This window comes from Leptodactylus fuscus, chromosome 8 (assembly GCF_031893055.1).
Source record: "Leptodactylus fuscus isolate aLepFus1 chromosome 8, aLepFus1.hap2, whole genome shotgun sequence".
NCBI lineage: Eukaryota > Metazoa > Chordata > Amphibia > Anura > Leptodactylidae > Leptodactylus > Leptodactylus fuscus.
Genome location: NC_134272.1, coordinates 84,271,691 through 84,293,871, shown reverse-complemented (window position 1 = coordinate 84,293,871; position 22,181 = coordinate 84,271,691). Strand labels below are relative to the sequence as shown.

The 22,181-nt window shown below is 39.8% G+C and overlaps 1 protein-coding gene across 1 annotated transcript in view; it reads right to left on the bottom strand.

Annotated features, from left to right (window-relative positions):
• The window catches only part of LRP1B (LDL receptor related protein 1B), a 1,094,775-nt gene that overhangs the window by 835,277 nt on the left and 237,317 nt on the right, over positions 1-22,181 (bottom strand). Inside the window, exon 2 of the mRNA XM_075284520.1 lies at positions 13,973-14,095. Within this exon, the coding sequence (XP_075140621.1) occupies positions 13,973-14,095 (123 nt within the window). The remainder of the gene's footprint in view (positions 1-13,972; positions 14,096-22,181) is intronic.

Below are 22,181 nucleotides of genomic sequence, written 5' to 3'. Positions count from 1 at the left end.
CAGAAACAAGTCTTACAGTCTCGCTGTGCTCTAAGATTTCTAGAAAATCTAATGTCCATTCACTCCATGGGAAACCGGGCTAGAACTCTGAAAATTTTATTGATTGTCCATTAAAAGTCCATATAGCTGTATCGACTTTTAATAGACATTCAGTAACGTTCGCAGAGTTGTATCCAGATTCCTATTGAGTCGTGAGATATTTCATGTTCTGTATTGTTGCTGTCCTCTCCTCCGGGCTGGTCCATGGACACTTGGATATTCTCTTTTGTGGTGTACGTTTTGGCGATATTATCTCTTTCTTCTTTATCTGACACCAGGATTTCTGCCTCATTACTGTAACGTTTTTTTCCCCAAGCAACATGAACTCCTTATAATTCTTCAGGTGGTTGGGTCATTATCAAACACGTTAGAAATAGAACTGGGAAAAAATACACCAAGTGGACACCTTTGGCCCGACAGTGTGGTCATCTTTCACTGACTTTGAAGGAAAAAGCTTTTGGCTGAAAGGATAAACTTGCCAAATCTAATCGATCAGATATATTTTTATATTTTTTTTTTAGGTTTTTATGAGGCTACATTTATTTATCACAGTAAAGGTTTCTTTAGAATTATCTGCAGTCCTATGTGTCACCACAAATGATATCTGATGGGTATTTTTGGCAAATCTCAAATGAATGACTTGACATAGGGTTCTCTAAATGGTATTAGTATAAAACTGGTGGAAACCCAACAGACACCTGGTGGACCCCATTATAGTCTATGGGGTTCACAGGTCGCCACAGGTAACTACTTTTTTAGCGGAGGGGTTTTTGGTCTTTTGGGTTCCCATGTGGACCCGATCGACAGACAGACGAACATTAACGTGAACCTCGCAGAAGATGGCCCTACATATTAGATGAATGTCTGCCAAACCTTCTGATTTAAAAAGGGCCACACATGGGGAGACTCGAGAACAAATGCATACTTGACTAATCCAGTGGACCAGCTGTTTGGCCAAGGTGCCTGGCCATCTTTGGGACTGCACAAGTCAAACAGGCTCTTGTTAAGCCTTGAGGCAAATTTAAAGGGGTCAATAACATTTGCAGAGTTTTACCTGGATTCCTATTGAGTCGTAAAATATTTCATGTTCTGTATTGTTGCTGTCCTCTCCTCCAGGCTGGTCCATACACCCTTGGATATTCTGTTATGCGGTGGTGATTGGTGATTTCTGCACCATTTTCTGCTGGAACATTCCCTTTATGACCCCATCTATATATGTCTATAAGCTCCTGAATCACTGTATACATACATGTACATAATTGATCCTGAACACACTAATCTACAGTCAAACCAAGCAACTCTTTGCATTTTAGTAAAAAAAAATAAAGCTATGTACCAAAGTAGATTATTCCCAGCAGTAGCGCTCCTCACTTAGGGCAACAAAGGTTATACATGTTCTATGAAACTCCTTGTGAATATAATCCTTTTGTTTATCGACTTACAATACCCATGCAAAACATTCATTCCTACTTCTCATTGTCTCCACGTTGGGTAATTAAATGGTATTAAACTAATATTAAAGCTAATTCAATAGAACTCTCCGTACGACTCCTTGGAACACATTCAATGAATGCCACCTTAAAGTTGGAAGCTTTTATTGATGATTATATCCTTTAATATTATGTGCGGTTATTGTGAGCGCTTGATTTAATGTGTCTGTGCGCCTTATACGGGGCCTAATAAACTGTAAACGTAAAGCATAATGTTTTTATTATACGGTATGTAAATGCTTTCTATGGGGTTGAACAATTAGGCGGATCACAGTCTGAAGCAATGAGACTTTCATGCAAATTCTTCACCCAGATATTATTAAAACATTAGAATGGAATATTGTATTTTTAAGTTACTCAGCCAAGTTTTCATTCTTTAGCTTCTTGGAATTAATAAGATGTGGGTCATGCTTCTATTCAAATTGTTCACCGAGTAAAATGGTGCACATTAAAATGATTCATTATACCCTTCCGAAAAGAAATAAGTTATAATACCCAAGTGACATGAATATTTCCAGTGGAAGTTCTATCCCTATCTTTGGTGAGTAATGAGTAATAGCTTATATTATTATTAGATTTAGATTATACTTTGAGTAGTCGGGGGTCAGAGTGGCCCAAGAGGGGACTAAATGACCCCCAGTGGGCTAAAGCTCTGATCGGGTAATAGAGCTCAACTGCAACAAGGTCCACGAGGCACGAGGTCCTGCTATGAGCCAAGGGTTTCAAATGGATCCTTTGTTGATAGGATAATCTATTTAAGGAAAGAGGATATTTAACCTCTTAAAGACATCCATGTTACCATTACAGTGGATTGTTGGGTGTTAAATATGGTGCCTGCTAAGAAAACGAGTAGATGCCATAGCCGCTGGGTCTGTGTTGTTTTACACATCACAGTATCTGTTCTGAAACCATACCATGCCTGCCAAGGCTAGGTTACTATTGAGCTCTGCAAGTGGCAGGGCTCAATAGTAACACAGCAATTTTACTATAGACTACAATAGATTAAAAAATTATACAGTATTAAACTACTAAAAAGCATAAAGATAAAAAATATATAAAACTGTAAAAAGTCAATAAAACAATTCCTGCATCTGAAATTGGTCATACTGTTAGAATATAAAAATATATAAAATAAATAAATAAAAATAAAATATAGATTCTAAATAAATAAATATATATAAAAATGATTTTAAAAAAACATCAGCATTGGAGACGGGAGATAGGTGAGTAACAGAGGTTTTTTTTATGTTTTTCTCCCCCTGGGTCTCCGATTATTATACTCTGGGGTTTGAAAAGACCCCAGAGTATAATAATTGTTTATGGGTGTCCACAGTGGGACATAATACTGTGTGCAGGAGCCACTATGGGGGATAATACTGTGTGCAGGGGCCACTATGGGGGGTAATACTGTGTGCAGGGGCCACAATGGGGGATAATACTGTGTGCAGGGGCCACTATGGGGTACAATACTGTGTGCAGGGGCCACTATGGGGGATAATACTGTGTGCAGGGGCCACTATGGGGGATAATACTGTGTGCAGGGGCCACTATTGGGTATAATAATGTGTGCAGGGGCCACTATGGGGTATAATACTGTGTGCAGGGGCCACTATGGGGGCTAACACTGTGTGCAGGGGCCACTAAGGGACATAATACTGTGTGCAGGGGCCACTATGGGGGATAATACTGTGTGGAGGGGTGACGGAGGGACACAACAGTGTGTGCAGGGGCCACTAAGGGACATAATATTGTGTGTAGGGGCCACTATGGGGCATAATAGAGTGCGCAGGAATGCGTAGGAGGGGTCGGTTGAGGTCTTCGGTGTTGATATCGGTTGGGGGGGCATTTTAAAAGTTCACCATGGGGCCCCACCATTCCTAGTTATGCCACTGGTTTGAATCAACATTGTTTCACCCTTCCACCCACCAAAAATATTCATAAAAAGTGATCAAAACGTCAGCTATTTCCCACAAAAAAAAAAAAAAAAACCATACACAGCTTTGCACACAGGAATACAAAAAAGTTACAAGTATCACAATATGGCACTTCAATATTTTTTGGTATTTTTCAATGTTTTAACAAAACCCTTTCAATATGTAACCTTCTGACCTCCAGAATGTGTCACTTTTTACCATATGGTAAGTTCAATAAAAATGAGACCTGAAAGAAAACGGCACCATCAGAGAGGTCGCGGCTTCCTCCATTATTTTCGATGGGGCTCTCAGTGGTGGGACCTCAATCAATACCATATTTTTTAAAAGATAAAAATACCCCTTTAATGAAAAAACGAGCTACTGGAGCTTTGTGATTTTTGTTGGAGATTCGTGTGATAAATTGATAAATAATTTTTGACATATTTGAATCTTTTTTCATCATCACAAGATTGATACGAACCCCAGTGGACCTCATGTATCAAAACTGTCTGAGAGATGAAAAGTAGCCTTGTGTCCCATAGCAACAAATCACATCTGATGTACGAGGCCCCATTTTGTTTCAATAGTTGCATAATATAAAGAATAATGTATCCTCTTATAATAAAAAGAATGTTTGATGTTACTTTGTGCTGCGCGGTGTCCTGCATACAGCCCTTTACTTTCATGCACTTTATAGTTTCCGGACTCCTTTGATGTCTGTAATATCTTTACACAAGACTTTATAGGGGAGAAACTTTATTTTTATTGTATTAGTGAAACTATTTGCCTAGTTATGTAAGATAAATCTATGGCGAAATGACAGATAGTGTCATGTCACGGGTAGAGACAAGTGTATTAATCTGCGCGATTCGCCATTTCGCCAGCCCATAGAGTACAATACGTTAATCAATTCTCCTCTTACATACTTTGAGTCACCCAATGTGTACCTGGAGCGTGTTCAATTCATTCATACGATGTATTCTAATCACAGACAAATAAAAAATTAGTTAAAAAGTGAAATTAGGTGAAAAGATTTTCCCGTCCAGTTGATGTTTGAATGTCATTTTTATAGAAGGGGTCATACAGATTGTCATTATTGTGTGCCACATTGTTACGCATTTCCCTCAAAATATGGATTCCGACAAATTTCAATTTGTTGAAACGTTATATTGAATCTTTAGGCACAAAACTATACAGTGTCTACCGATAAGTATTTGGACACCTGTGGTAGAATAGTAAAACAACATTTATCCCTATCCCATAGTTGGTAGACCCCAGCAGATGCTTCCTTATGGATGGGATTGATGGACACAATACTCCTGGATGCCTGGTGACACTCTTGGTGTATGTGAGCCATTGGTTGGGTGCGGTTTCTCTGGCCAGAAGTCATCGCTCTCTATCTCCCAGTTTCGGGGTCTGCCTACTCGGGGCACATTCCGACAATCACCGTTCACCTTCCACTTGGTAATCACATAGGTCACTGTTGATTTTGGGTAATTCAGTTTGCTTGCTATGTCTCTTAAGGATCGACCATTTCTGTGGTTCATCACAATTACCCTTTTCTCGAAATTGGACAGCTCTGCACTTCGTGGCATCTTACGTAAGACTAATGCCAATGCTGTTTCCTATTTAACGATGGAAGGCGTGACGTACATCATGACCGCAGATATCTTCATTTGCTTTGGTGTCCAAATACTTATTGGTAGACGATATATATCAATAGTATATATCTCATAGATTGTAAGCCCTCGCGGGCAGGGCCCTCTACCCCACTGTGCCAGTCGGTCATTGTTAGTATTATATCTACCTGTATATTCTGTGTACTGTATGTAAACCCCCAATAAAGCACCATGGAATTAATGGTGTAATATAAACAAACAATAATAATAATAATAATAATTATAATAATATGCTTAGCCCCACCTGTTCTGTAATATACTGTATGCATATTATAATTTATCCTAGTGCTTTGATTAACCCCTTCCCGCCGATGGCATTTTTTGATTTTCATTTTTCGTTTTTGACTCCCCTCCTTCTAAACCCCATAACTTTTTTATTTCTCCGCTCCCAGAGTCATATGAGGTCTTAATTTTTGCGGGACAATTTTTTCTTCATGATGCCACCATTAATTATTCTATATAATGTACTGGGAAGCAGGAAAAAAAATTCAGAATGGGGTGGATTTGAAGAAAAAATGCATTTCTGCGACTTTCTTACGGGCTTTGGTTTTACGGCGTTCACTGTGCAGCCAAAATGACATGTCCCCTATATTCTGTGTTTCGGTACGGTTCCAGGGATACCAAATTTATATGGTTTTATTTACATTTTGACCCCTAAAAAAATTTCCAAAACGGTGTTAAAATTTTTTTTTTCTAAAAGTCGCCATATTCCGACGGCCGTAACTTTTTTATACGTAAGTGTACGGGGATGTATAGGGCATCTTTTTTTGCGGGGCCGGGTGTACTTTTTAGTTCTACCATTTTCGGGAAATGTTATTGCTTTGATCACTTTTTATTCAAATTTTTATCAGAATTAAAACAGTGAAAAAAAGGCGGTTCGGCACTTTTGACTATTTTTCCTGCTACAGCGTTTACCGAACAGGAAAAATATTTTTATAGATTTGTAGAGCAGGCGATTTCGGACACGGGGATACCTAACATGTATATGTTTCACAGTTTTTAACTACTTTTATATTTGTTCTAGGGAAAGGGGGGTGATTTGAACTTTTAATACTTTTCATATTTTTTTATATTTTTTTACTTTTTTTTTTAATTTTTTTTTGCATTTATTAGACCCCCTAGGGGTGTTGAACCCCAGGGGGTCTGATCACTAATGCAATGCATTACAATGCTAATGCATTGCAATGCATTGCAAAAAATCATCATCTCTTTTGCAGGCTGTATACACCAGCCTGCAAAAGAGAGAATTTGCAGACCGGCTGGGAGCCTTTAACAAGGCTCCCGGCTGTCATGGGAACGTGACGTCGGCCCTGGAGCATGCTCCAGGAGCCGGCGATCCCTGCCAAAATGGCGGCGCCCATGCGCCGCCGGGAAAATGGCGCCTCCGGCGCCTTTGACAGCAGCGCCGGAGTGGTTAATGCCTCCGATCGGTCCGGGGACCGATCGGAGGCATTAGAGCCGGTTGTCTACTGCTTAAAGCAGTAGACACCCGGCGGCTATGACGGCCGCCCGGCTCCCGGGCGGTCGCCATAGTTACAGACCCGACACGCGCCGTACTATTACGGCGCATGTCGAGAAGGGGTTAACCAAGTTCTCTGGGTGTTGTAACTGGCTATTATATCAGGGCACTGTGACTGGCCAATGAATCTGTGTACTGTGACTATCTAATTTTTCTGGGTACCTTGACTGTCTAATTTATTTGAGCCTGTGACTCTCTAGATTATATGTGCTCCAAGATTGTCTGATCCATCTGGATGATGTGACTGTCTAATATATCTAGGCACTGTCAGTGTCTATTTGGGTACTGTTAGTGTGTGAGTTATGTGGACACTGTCACTTTCTATTCGGGTGCAGTTAGTGTCTGAGTTATTTGGGCACTGTCACTTCACAATTTATGTAGGAGCTATGATTGACTCTTTTCTTCTGGTTGTTGTGACTAGCCAATTTCTCTGGGTGTTGTAACTAGCTATTTTATCTGGTCAATTTTTTCTAGACACTCTGACATAAAAAAAAATGGCCATTGAAGAAGAAACACCATGTTATTTACCTATACTATTGCACATACCATATACTTGTCCCTGTTTCCCAGCTCTTATAGAATATATTTACTATACAGTAAGTGCTTGTATTTTTCCACTCTATGAATTTATCATCACAAATCTAATCTGACAGTATAGCTTTCATAGCCGGGGACTGGCCAATAATAAGAACACACACTATTATCAATCTGTCAATCCTTTTCTTACAATCTCACATGAACTAAGTGGCATTTTATGAGCACGCGATTCTCCGAGACGCATGGGCCAGTTTCATCTACTATATGTTAACACAACCATAATATTCCCATATCTCTTCCCTACAGGAATGCTAAACCTCATCCGACCGGCATAACGCATTACCATAAAATGATCAACAGCAGATAAATATATTCACTCATTTACTCATCAATGATTATTAACAAGCGCTTTTCTGGATGAATTTCTTCAAATCAGTCTCGCACTTCAGGAGATATTGATGCTCATAATAATGTATAATTAAACCTCTCCACACACGTCTCTAATGCAAAGTACCGTACATGGCTTTATATGAAGAGGTTATCAAGTAGCACTCAGTAATGCAATGCAAAACAGACAAACACATACATTATATACCTGGCAGATCAAACAAGAAGGACATTATATTGCCCTAAATAAAAGTAATTGCTTAAAGGATGATTGTCGCTGTCACTATTCGCACAACTTTTTATATCACTCCTATCCAAACTGGGCTCTGAGAGAGGTGGTCATCTCAAAAAAGGAAATGGAAAATGGAAGATCAGGGTTGACCGATCGGAAAAGATCAGATCCCGATCGGCGATCGAGCAAATTTCACGATTGGGATCGGCTGGAAAAATGATCGGAAATTGGATTTTGAAATCTCAAGATCGGCTCAACCCTAAAAGTGACTTTTCCCATAGAGAAGCATTGACTAGGGGTGAGCAATCGGGATTGGAAAAGATCGGATTGCAATCAGCAATCGAGCAAATTTCACGATCAGGATCGGCTGGAAAATGATCAGAAATCGGATTTTAAAATTGATCCTGAAATCTCAAGATTGGCTCAACCGTACTGAGGATCCATCAAAGAAAACGTGGTCTACGGCCACACCACCCTGATCTCGGGAGCTAAGAAGAGTCAGGCTTGGTTGGTACTTGGATTGGAGACCGCCCGGGAATATCAAGTGCTTTAGGCTTAAAAACAAAAGAAAATACGATCTAGATAAGGACGTTCAAACTTCCTAGTGAAACTGCAAGAATTTTGGAGGTAAGGCAGAGGGAAAGGAGAGTCCATGGGAAAGTGTTATGGATAGATTCTCACTTTCATGGAAGAAGTTATTGCATATTCTGGCACTGAGGGCAATGGGGAATGTACGGTTATATCTTGGAAATCAAACTGGTTTACACTATGGTCGTGTATTCTGGTTGACAATCAAAGACGATGTGGCTGGCACTGGTGGCTATTTCAGCTGACAGTGGGCAATGTATGAGTTTGGCTAGAGGGTTGTATATGGTACTGTATTTTTAACTCAGCTCAAGTGAAATAAATGGAGCTAATCTGTAATGTTATGCATAACTTGTGGACAGTAAAAAAAAGTTATAATTCTGAACAATCCCTTTAATTTTTAACATTTTGAAGAATTTTCTGGAACATAGATATTGTTAATTTATCTTTAGCATAGGTCATCCATATATAAACCATAGTAAACCTATACAATATATGTTTGGGTGGTCCACTGTTAGCTCTGCAAGGACTTATCCAATGTTAACCAGCTGCATGAAATCTTGTAGTTGCAGAATTGGGGACCCAGCTGTACCTACATTAGATTATCTATAGAGAAGGCGGGGATAGCTTATTATAGACCCTGCCCTCCCAATCACTGTGGACACAGCACTCAATGAGAACTGTATACACAGCTATGGCGGCTCCCCTATGACCTGGCAGTGATATGATCCTAGAGGAGCCTAATCAGCTCTGTAGTTGTGATACATTAGTTACAGGACAAATCAACCCTCCTAAAAAAATTCTGTTAAGATGACCCCAAATGTCTATTATGACTAGAGATGAGCGAATTTTGGAAAAATGTTGTCAACTTTTCCTATATTCAAATTAATTTGCAACAAATTGCATTAACCCCTTCCTGGCATCTGCCCTAATAGTACAGCATTGTTGGGAAGAACTTCCCACAAACCACGCAGAAGCATGGTGCACACATGGAAACTGATTGGGCAGTGATTGGGTCCCCGTGGTCATGTGGAGCGCTCCGGGAGTGATGACGTTATTACTCTTGTGCACTCTACCTGACTGCTGGGGCCCAATCACGCTTGTGGAGTAGGGCCTCGTCACCGCCAGAAGAGCTCTGGAGTGGATGCTGAGTCCAGGAAAGGTGAGTATTAGTATTTTTATTATTTTTAATCACTGAGAGGGGTGCCAATTGGGACATGTAGCATGGTGTGACCCCTTGGATGCCGCGGTCATGTTTAACTGCAACAACCAGAGCTGTGAAAAAAACATGTAAAATTAAAAATAACATAAAAAATCATTTACATGTTAAGGCAGGTTCACACCTGTGCCCGGTCTCCGTTTTGCAGGTTTCTGTCTTCTGCCCAAGAAACTGGACAGGAGAGGTAAACTGGCAGTCATTTTTCAAAGTAATCGCCCATGAGCATTTTGTACCTGTCCGCGGCGAAACCAGTTCTTTTCATCAGACACAAAGTCAGAAATGCAGGACTTTGTGTCCGGTAAAAAAAACCGGCTTCACTGTGGAGAGGCACAAGACACTCACGGCGCACACTGACTCCCCGGTTTTCGTTTCCTGTCCAGTTTCTAGGGCAGAAGACTGAAACTCACAAAACGGAGACCGGACGCAGGTGTAAACCCGCCCTTACTGAAAAAAGTGCAAAAATTAAGTGAAAGACCTAAGTAAAATAGATGTTCTAACACTCAAAACCGCATGTATGAAAAAATATGAAAATGTGTCTGGTATAGAACCAGACAAAATAGCCCGGGACTGAAATGGTTAATGTTCACGAACCCCCAGCGTTACAGTGTATACATTCAATGCATTTCCAATTTCCAGCGCAACCTTGTTATTCTCAGACGTTACACAAGACAGGCACATCGCCTTGGGTCTAAGATCATTTAACTTAGTGAATAATTTTTGTCTGCGATTTAGGTCATGTCTCGGCTATAAATGGCGGAAACAGACAAATAATAAAAAAACGGAGTGAAGTTTAATATCAGTGTTTTATTAAATTTAGCCAATGGCCTCCAACGGTTTCACGAGTTTTTCGCCAAACAAAAAAAAACCGCGCACTGCCTCTTCTCGATACTTTATAAACCCTCCATGCGCTTTGTTCTTGTCAGTCTCAGTCTTTTATACGCCATGATTAACATAGTGACATTCAACGGGAAACATTCTCATTTTCCTCAGACACAAACTAGGGACATTAAAATTTAATAACATCTTCTCTCTAGTCGTTTGTGCTCCGTAATCTATTCACAGACCGCTGTGTTCTCCGACGGCTCCTGCCACTTAAATGGGTATTGTTAAGCAATGTTAAGCAAACCTGTATTTTCCGACGACTTTCTTTACGCGTATCTGTTTTCCTTCCACTTGTGCCGGAGCCATAGTTCTGATCTATTGCTTTTATATATTTTCTTACAGATAACAGCTAGCATTTATGTACCGTTTGGCATTGTGCTCTGGAGAGATCCATATTTCCTATACAAGGGGATGAGTAATACCATAGAATATTTTTTTTGTATTTTTTTCAGGTTTTTTTTATATTTTTTTTCAAGCACATGGCTCAAAACTACAGGATTCTTATACCTACTGTCAAAATACACTTTGGAAAAAACACTTTGAGGCCATATCTGTTGGGCATTCGAACATCTTTATTAGAGATGAGCGAGTAGAATTCGATCGAATACTATGGTATTTGAAATACTCGTACTTGATCAAGTACCACTCGCTGTTTGAATGGAAAAATTTGATGCAGAACAAGCGTTGATTGGCCAAATGCTATACAGTCGGCCAATCAACGCTGGTTCTTCTCCTACCTTTAGAAGTCTTCTCCGCGCAGCGTCCCTGTGGCGTCTTCCGGCTCTGAATTCACTCTACTAGGCATCGGGCATGGGCAGAGCCGACTGCGCATGCCCGCGCTACAAGAAAATGGCTGCTTTGACTGTAAGCGGCCATTTTCTTGTAGTGCGGGCATGCGCAGTTGTCTATACCCAGGCCCGATGCCTAGCAGAGTGAATTAATTGCCGAACGACGATGCGGGGACTTCTAGGAGGATCCAGCCCGACCCTCACTCGTGGACTTGGTAAGTTCAGTTTGATCGAATGTTGCCTACCCCTGAAACGAGCATTTTTCCCCCATAGAGTATAATAGGATTCGATATTCGATTCGAGTAGTCGAATATTGAGGGGCTACTCGAAACGAATATCGAACCTCGAGTATTTAACTACTCGCTCATCTCTAATCTTTATCCATTTTTATATACAGAGAAAGCATAGAAGGTAAAATCATCAAAGGTTATGCTTGATGGATAATTTAACTATATTATATATGTGTTTTGTATGCATTTATGTGAAACTCACCATACACGTAAGGCTAAAGTCATCCAATCCTACCGATTTTGACACCACCAGCCAACGATCTTATGAATTATGTTGGAAGTGAGAAGAATCGGGTAGGTAGTACACCAGATAGTTTTGTTCTCTGGGATGAAAAGCCACCACCAGAGGTGTGCGGCTCCAGCTTATTCTCCTTTCCCTATTGGAAACATATTCCTACTCTGTATGGGGAGCTATTCAAGGTGTAAGGTGACCTTAAATAGGGTCTGTCACTGTGAAAGTCATCATTAATCTACCCTCGGTATACTGTAGGGCATATTATTCTGAGTACCACCATACCTTTAGATAGTCCAGGAGGTAATCCTTTACCTTAAAAAAAAAAAAAGCAGTTTTAGAAATATGCAAATGAGGCTCAAGTGCAATGAGGCATACCAGGCTCTACAGGGGCTCTATATTCAGGTCTGAGTTGTCTGACAGTCTCTTCCCATCCAACATCTATGACATTGCTTCACTTGCTTCCAAGTCCTGGAGCCATTGGGGGGTCTGGTATCCCCCACCATTGTACTTGAACTTCATTTACCCTTAAAACTTCAACAAATTGGACTATCTAAGGTAAGATGGTGCTCAGTATAATGTCCCCTGTAATGTGCTATAACTGGTCTAATATTGAGTTTCCTGATGACAGAATCCCTTTAAGAGCTTCAGTACAACCTTACGTCGTAAAAAAAAACAAAAACTGTCATTAAGATACAAGTTATTATCACAGAATACCTTATACAATACATTGTAATCATAGCACTCAGAACCTGGATATGTACAACAAGTTTTTAAGAATTTTTTTTTAACTACAACAGCCAAATGCTCAAATACTGTCCACTAAAGACTAATGTCTTTACCTGTTCTTTAGTTCTAGTAATATTTTTGATGTCAATGGATGGAAAACCAGTATACAAAAACAAAAGTTTTTAGTAAAATGGTAATATGAGGCTCCAAGAAGATCCACCATGCAAAATATTGGGACATATATCTTGGAGAAATGGTGACATCCTATGTGTAGAGAAGTCATTGGATTTTCTGCCAAAGTCTAGTTATAACCGCAACAAAGTTACGATGTGATAGTTATGAAGTAGTAGCACAAATTAAATTTTCTGTATAAATGAATTTATAGTTTCTAGAATTAGTCAACGAATATTGAAATTTCAGAAAAGTACAGAAAATGTCAGTATGCCAGGTCATATATGATGTAAAAGTCACTGGCTGGCAGATACATAGGGCGCTGCTTGTCCTTCAAAAAACTAGTAAAAGTCTATAGTTTCAAATTCATAAAAGGTAGATGACCAGGGTAAGAGCAACCAAATAATCCAGACAAAATAAAAGTCTGTTCTACAGCTGGCTTAGTGTAGGGTTCAAGGTGACTTTTGGTCAAGCAATGGTAAAAGTCGAAGGTTACTGCAATCTAATCCAAAGAAGAGACAATTTTAAGCAGTGCCCATTGTGATGCCACAAATGGATGCTCATATATACCAATGGATCTGACAAACATTCATAATACACCATTTTAGCCCAAAGTCAAGTACAATTTCTGTGTTCCCTTATTGGACGGATTTGTGAAAGGCGCCATCGGGATCTCCAGGAGAGTTTCCGATGATAGCAATTTAGATAGATGTTCAACATCTTGGTAGGCACTACAATTTGGCATATTGTCTTATTCTATATGGTTTGGATATAGCTAAATGTGTTAAGATGTAATAAATTTTGTATATTAATATTACTACCCAAAGAGCCCCTCTCTCTCACCTCTTCCCAACGAGGTTACACATGAACCCTGATTTTATTACGACCACTGCAAGACCAAAAGTCGCCTGGAACACAAGACATATGTTGCCAATTTATAGACAAAAAGTTTAAGTAAAAACAGTCCATTGATGCTGCTAAAATTCCAAAACATGCAAGGGGCTTCGTGAACCTGGAACCGATAGGAAATTCAGAGCTTCAAATTTTTACGCTTTGTTCAATGAACATTACGCACATCTATCGGTGTTCAAATATTTCTTGTTTTTCTTTTACATTTTTTCATTTTTTTTTTTTTACTTTTTTTAAGCAAAGGTTCAGAAAGATGAAAGCCTGGTGAAGTGTAGATCAAAGTAACTATGATGTTCCAAGGTGTCTCAAGGTCAAGCACTTAACACTAAAGCAAAAAAACACTGAAACATAAAATAAATTCCATTACTTACAATGACCTAGTGTTTCGTCTGACTTATCAGGGCAATCCTGTTCTCCATCACATAGCCAGCTCTGTGACACACATGTGACATTATCGTGACATAGGAACTCCCCAGGATCACATAACTGTTGCTCTGAAAGTGAAAATGGGCACAAATTAAAAGAATTAAAAAAAAGCAACAAAAAAATTAACAAAAAAATTAAGATGACAGGGCATGAAAATGGAAAGGGACCGAAACGATTTGCTAACTCATAGGATCATGCAAAACATCTTCATTCAGATAACAAGAAAGAAACAGCCCTTTATAATTTATGCATAATACCGATGGCAAACGACTAATAATTGATCATTGCTAAATAATAATAATAATAATAATAATAATAATAATAATAATAATTTACAGTAATAAAAGTAATTTTCTCCAAAGTTTGCTCCAATTGTTTATCATGAAACTTGAGTGCATTATTGTGACTGGAGATGAGCAAACAAGTTGTCCATAGCCAGCTTTATTGATCATTTTTCAAAAATGTTGAGAAATCCGAGATTTTGGAAATTCGTCACCCACGAATCATTATTAAACTCTGGGGTCCTTTTAAGTGTCAAGATGTCAGTCCAACACACGTGACCACTGTGGCCCAATAACAGACCTCAGTACTACTGACATGACCCAGAAGACAAGAAGAGGACCGGACGCCCACAAAGGAGCTCAATGATGGAACCCAAGAAAGGGAAGGGAAGGATAGCATGAATATTTATTATTTTTGCCCTTAGGGCTCTGCTTATCATAAATTGAGGACCCAGAATATAATAATAGCACTTCTAATACTTACAAAACAAATATTGCAACCCTTGCCAATCCCTAATTGTGACATGCTAGCAAAACCTATTATAGGTTACCATATACATCTCAACCGCTAACTGGCCCTATGTGTTGCATAAACAACTACCGGCACAGTATCATGAAGTTATGTTTTTGTTCTTTTTTTCAAAAGCTGATCATCTTGTGCCTTGTCTCAGGATATGGAGGAAATAGAAAGAAAGACTCCTAGAAAGATTACTAGAGATGAGCGAGTAGTACTCGATCGAGCAGGTATTCGATCGAATACTACGGTATTCGAAATACTCGTACTCGATTGAGTACCACTCACTGTTCGAATGTAAAAATTTGATGCAGAACCAGCATTGATTGGCCGAATGCTATACAGTCGGCCAATCAATGCTGGTTCTTCTCCTACCTTTAGAAGTATTCTCAGTGCAGCTTCCCCGTGGCGCCTTCCGGGTCTTCCGGCCCTTCATTCACTCTGCCAGGCATCGGCCTGGGCAGAGCCGACTGCGCATGCCCGCACTACAAGCGGACATGCGCAGTCGGCTGTGCCCAGGCCCGATGCCTGGCAGAGTGAATTCAGTGCCGGAAGACGCCGCAGGGACGCTGCAAGGAGAAGACTGCACGGAGGATCCAGCCCGACCCTCACTCGTGGACTTGGTAAGTATAATTTGATCGAACGTTGCCTACCCCTGAAACGAGCATTTTCCCCCCATAGACTATAATAGGGTTCGATATTCGATTTAAGTAGTCAAATTTTGAGGGGCTACTCGAAACGAATATCGAACCTCGGACATTTTACTGTTTGCTCATCTCTACTCATTACTATTATGCTTACTTTTATTGCGCCATCATATTCGCAGTGCTTAACAGACATTGACAGTCACTGTCCTATATAGCGCTCACAATGTACAGTCCCTACCAGTATGTCTTTGGTGTGTGGGAGGAAACCAGAGTACCTGGAGGAAACCCACACAAACTCCTTGCAGATGTTGTCCTTGGCAGGATTTGAACCCAGAACTCCAGCGTTGCAATGCTAACCACTGAGCCACCGTGTTGCCCCTACATTATTATGTGACGGATGTCTCTATGGTACTAGCTCCTCTACAGCTACTCCGCTTTGTTATTTCTTATACACTTATAGTCATTGAACTATTAATTCAACTCTGAAAACCCCTTTCATTCATAGACTTCTATACAAATAAGCAGAACATTCTATTTTAAGGTCACGCATAAAATGTGGATTAAATGTCTTGCAAACTATTTTCCGGCTCATACCTGTCATTTCGTATAGAGAACTTTCAAGTTCTTTTTGAGTGAGGTCAAGCCAAAATAACCTAGAAAATTATTTCTGTGATCTCGCTAATAAAAATAAGAGGTCTGACATCATTGTAAATGGGAGAAAGATAAAGAGAACATTCTTTAAGAGGTAAATTGAAGCTGACGATATTTTTCATGGCTTCTGTTCCCCATACTTTCGCAAAAATATAATAAATTCACGGGAAGAAAATATACTTTAAAATACATTTCAAGGTCATTATTTAATAAAGTAATCATAACTCGCAGCTTGAGTTGAAAGTCCTCTGCTCTTTCAATACGCGATGGGAGGTGAAAGAGGACTGCTTCTGGAAATGGGGTTTGGGAGTTGACGGATGTAGTGATGTAGAGTGAAAGGATCACAAATGTTCCACTAAAACCATCGTAAAACTACCGAGTAGAAAATTATTTTCAGGATTTAAAGTGTCCTTGTGTTTTCAACATATAGAAACTATATCCACAAATCTCGGCTATCGCGCTCTCCTAGCAGATCATTCCCAAAAGAGCCACTGAAAACATACAAAGTAACTACAAGGAAGGGAGTCGAGGCGGCTATGTATCTTCCGAAGAGAAGCCGGTAAAATAATCATTTCCCCGGCAGTTTCGCAATCCTGAAATTTGTCTTACCGGATGCTTGGGCTACGTGGTGCCATTTTACTTGAACGGCTCAGTCAGTCATTGTGTCATTGCATTTGTTGTACCTTATGGAATTTGTAAAATATTTTTTCTAATTTGTCTTGAGTTAATTTCTATGGAAAAAAAAATAGGGTCTTACGTCCCTAGGGTCGGACTTAAGGGAACAGCTGAACAGTGTTGCTCTACCCTATTCCTCAAATTTCCATAGAGGAGAATGGGAGCTACAGATAACAAGTAACTTTGATGTTTCTATAACTGTGAAGCTACAATGTATCTCAGACAACCCTATAAAGGATAAGCCATAAAAGTCTGATCTGTACAGGAGCAACAGCCCCGACCAGCAGTATCGAGCTGCTTCTAGAGCCCATGTGTGACATCCTCGTCCGCCCGTGCTTTGGCGCCATCCTTCGGCCACATGTTGCGGCGCAGAAGATATGTTTGCCTGTGATTTCTTCTTTTGGGTTCTTCTTGTATTGACTAAACACTGTCCTATTCCCTCACCTTGGCAATTAATTTTCCACCATACCCATCTTCTTCACCTTGGTTTACTATTGCCTTGTGCATGCAAGTGTTACTCTTGCTGTTTTGTTACCTGTATTCTTATTTCTGACCTCTGGCTTTACCTTTGACTATTCTCTTGGATCTCATTTCTATACTTCATTTCCCGACTGTTAGCAAACTTTTGGTTAGCTGACCTCCCTTTGTTGTTGTTTGCGTTGTCTGCATTCTGTCACATCTATACCTAGAAAGGCCATAAAAAGTTGGCTCCATATCGGTATTGTGGTTTGATGTTAGTTGATTTCCAAAAAGCAAAACCTGCAACAGCAAAATAAACAAATAAGCTGTGCATGCTTCCAGCCTTTGCAGGGTTTTTTTGTTGCAAATTTTGCTGTGTTTTTTGAGCCAAACCCAGCAGTGGATTGAGAAGAATGTAGACGTATAAGAACTTCCTATATATTTCTGATTCCTCTTGTAGACATTCTTAACTTTGGCTCAAAAAATGCAAAAAAATCTGCAACAAATAAAGCTGCGTTCCGCAATGTGAGGCCTCAGCCTAAATGTCTGCGCATTCTGGGTCCTTCAGAAGAGATACCATTTTTTGCTGATTACTAAATCAGAATCTCTCCCCATTAAGACACAATTTCCTAACTGGGTATTGAAAATGAATTTTCTAAAACCAAAAAAAAACTCCTTGTATTAATCACAATGGTGTGTTCTGACGTTACTCGATAGAAGAAATATATAATGGTCTTGGCATCTTATTCAGTATCTGAGATTTCTTAAAAAACAAAAATATCTACAAAAAATGTTTGAAAAAACCTACACGTCTGCAACCCACATTCAATGCATATAAAACTCCCTTTTCCTCTGTAACATAAATCATCTCTCTACCTTCTTGTATGCAGAATTTTCGTTCGCTTCGGCAGCAATAAACCTGACTCAGATCATTCATTGTAAACACTGCTGAATCCAAATAGATACATCATGTGACTTTCCTTGGTGCCAAATCCTACATGTGTGGGCTTATTGTTTGGGTGGCTTGAGGAAGCTTAGAAGCAAAAAAAAAAAAAAAAAAAAAAAAAAAAAAACAGAATAAATTGACTTTCCACCACTGGAGAGACAAACTCAGAAGCTTACAATTGCAAATTCAGCTAAGTTTCCTAAACCATCCTGTATTGCTTCCAAGCTGCATGTTCAATGTCACAATGTAAGAATGTAATCTCCGTCTTGTAGATGGGGTTATCAGGGCTACCTAAGAAGTGAGAGGTGTCTACAGCTGAGCAAGGCAATCTGGTGCACACTGCCGAACAAGTAGATTAAATGTATCAATATACACTGGGGAGTAAAATGCAGAATCGGAGAGCAATTGATGCCATAGAAGAATTCGCTCAGCAGCGGTCACAGCAAAAAAGCAATAAGAAGAGATAACCCTCAATTACATATCATAGGTTGTATCATTACCATGACTGGCACAAGCATAGTAAGAATAAGGCCTCGTTCACATCTGCGTTGGTAATCCGTTTGAGGGATTCTGCATGGGGACACCCCGAATGGACTAACTCACATCATTTGCAAGTGAAAGCAGACGGACCCCATAGACTATAATGGGGTCCGTGTGCTTGTCACAAGATCTCTGCAGAGGACCTGCGGACAGGAAAGTACCTCACAATCTACTTTTCTGTCCGCATGACTCATGCGGAGATCTCTCGGCAAGCACAAGGACCCCATTATAGTCTATGGGGTTCTTGTGTTTTCACTGTACACCATTTGCAAATGCATTTGGTAGTCCATTTGGGGGGGTAGACTCCACGAATGGATTAACAAATGCATATGTGAACCAAGGGTCAGTCCCACCTAACTCTATATTTAATGGACTAGTACAGGAGATAGTCGCTCCCTATAGTACCACACAGTTTTATTACACATTATGTGATGAACTTGTTATTATAGTATTTCCTAGATGTTTTGTTCCTTACTTTTCTTCTTCAGAAAGGAATGACCAACAGCACCTTGGGCAGCCAGACGGTGAACCAAGACAACCTGATGTGCAAACACCGCACTCACCAAAACATAGTCACACTTGGCACTCTATTGGTAGCAAAAACCACACAACATCCCCAAAGGCGTTTCGGGGTCAACCCCTTTTTCAAGTGTGTATCTTGTTTATCAGATTCCAGACTCCGACACAGAGGCTCCAATGTGTTACCTTTCTTCTTGTCTGGCCATATTCACATATTATGTCACGAGATGATTAGCTTATCAAGACAATATGGTTTTGTGATATTGTGTCAGTGACATCTTTTATGGGTTTTTTTATGTGACCATTCAATGTCTGTGTTGTAAACGCCCATTTTCAAGGGTTTTATTGACATGCTGTGATATTGTAAGCCCAAGTCCAGATAACTTAAGGGTAGGGGCCACATGGTGGCTCAGTGGTTAGCACTGCAGCCTTGCAGCACTGGGTCCTGGTGTTCAAGTCCCACCAAGGACAAAAATCCACCATCTGCAAAGAGTTTGTATGTTCTCACTGTGTTTGCATGGGTTTCCATCCCATATTCCAAAAAGGCATACTGCTAGGGGAAAAAATGTACATTGTGAGCCCTATGTGGGGCTCACAATCTACATTTAAAAAAAAAGATAACTTAAGGGTGGACACTTGTCATGGTCCAAGGTATAAGCCCATACATGAAATTTAACCAATTTATATTAAAAAAAAAATATTGAAACTTAGTCTTATAACAGAATAAGTGACCAGGTTTAGTTTAGGCCAGAATGTCACATTTCTTTTACTCTGGCCCCACAAGTCAAGACATGGAGATATCCGAAATTCGCAACCATTGGTGGATGTTTATGTTAAATTGAAAAATATTTCTGGATTCATGTTCTTTTTTTCTCCTGAGTGCATCAATTCTGTTGCTAAACCCAAAAATTTCCTGTGGTTGAGAGGTGGCTTCAGAATTTGAGAGACAATGAAAGCCAAACTCTAATTGGTTACTATAGCGCTTTTCTTCTAGACGGGTTACGATAAATAAGTCCCATTATATTCTCTTGTTTACACCTCTCCATAACAACAATTATTATAATCAGAGCTCCATCAGAATTTATTGTTCAAGTTGCCTCACACTATTGATCGAAATATTTTATATCCAAAACAATAATTAAAATCAGAACAAAGAACAAAACACAGAAAGCAACTGAAAATTTTGGATCCCCAAAGTCTACAATTACTTGCGAACAAATTAGCTTTGTATTTTTCTTTATTTTATTTCATTTTTTTTATTTAAAGGAAAAGCTAAAACAACAATAAAAAAAAAAGAACAAAAATAAATGTTAAAAAATAGAATAAAGGTAAGAAAAAACCCACAAAGTTACGATGGTAAAATCACAAAAATTAGAAATCATATTAAATGAATGAACTATTGAATTTGCAATAATGAAAGTACGAAATAAAAATTATAAAAAAAATATGGGATTAATATTGTGATAATAACTAGAGATGAGCAAGTACTATTCGAAACGGCAGCTCCCATAGCAATGAATGGAGCCGGCCGGCACACAGACGGGGCCGGCGTCCTGCCGCTTAACCCCCTGCGCGCCGGCTGCGTCCATTTATTCCTATGGGTGCGTACTATTTGAAACTGCCGTTTCGAATAGCACTTGCTCATCTCTAATAATAACTAGAGATGAGCGAGTAGTACTCAATCGAGTAGGTATTCAATCGAATACTACGGTATTCAAAATACTCGTACTCGATCGAGTACCACTCGCTATTCGAATGGAAAAGTTCGATGCAGAACCAGCATTGATTGGCCGAATGCTATACAGTCGGCCAATCAACGCTGGTTCTTCTCCTACCTTTAGAAGTCTTCTCCGTGCAGCGTCACCGCGGCGTCTTCCGGCTCTTCATTCACTCTGCCAGGCATCGGGCCTGGGCAGAGCCGACTGCGCATGTCCGCTTGTAGTGCGGGCATGCGCAGTCGGCTCTGCCCATGCCCGATGCCTAGCAGAGTGAATGAAGAGCCGGAAGATGCCGCAGGGACGTAGCATGGAGAAGACTTCTCGGAGGATCCAGCCCGACCCTCACTCGTGGACTTGGAAGTATAATTTGATCGAATGTTACCTACCCCTGAAACGAGCATTTTCCTCCCATAGACTATAATAGGGTTCGATATTCAATTTGAGTAGTCGAATATTGAGCGGCTACTCGAAACGAATATCGAACCTCGAACATTTTACTGTTCGCTCATCTCTAATAATAACGCAACATAAAAAATAATAATAATGAAACACCTCTTTAAAAAGTAACAATTAATTTTACCTTAATGAAAGTACAAAAATAACTATATAAAAAGGTATAATTCATGTTGCAATTTTTAATTAAAAGTTATAGAAAAAATATGTTTAATTCTCAGACTTAAAGGGTGTCCGTTTGCAGGAAAATCGGTAACAAATAGAGATGAGCGAATAGTATTCGAAACTGTAGTTTCTAATAACTCTCTCCCATAGGAAAGAATGGGAGCGGGCGAACTGCAAAGGGTTAAGCAGCCGCTCCCATTCATTCCTATGGAGAGAGGTATTCGAAACTACAGTTTCGAATACTATTCGCTCATCTCAAGTAACAAACTAATGACAGTACCTTGAAGGGCGGCTTTTAAACTTTCCTAAGATTTCTTATTATGAATTGCAGCTCTATGTTCGTGAAAATCAGTATTTATTTCAGATTCAAATTAGCTGAACTGGACTTTAGTCTAAGGTCCCACGTTGCGGAAATGCAACTTTTTTGTTGCAAATTTTGAGCCAAAGCCAGAATTGGACCTTCCTAGATATTTTCCATTCCTTTTGTAGCCATTCTTGACTTTGGCTCAAAAAAACGCAGCAAAATGGAGCTGCAATGCAGAATAAGAAAGGCATGTATGGAAAGTGTAGTCTAATACTGATTGTA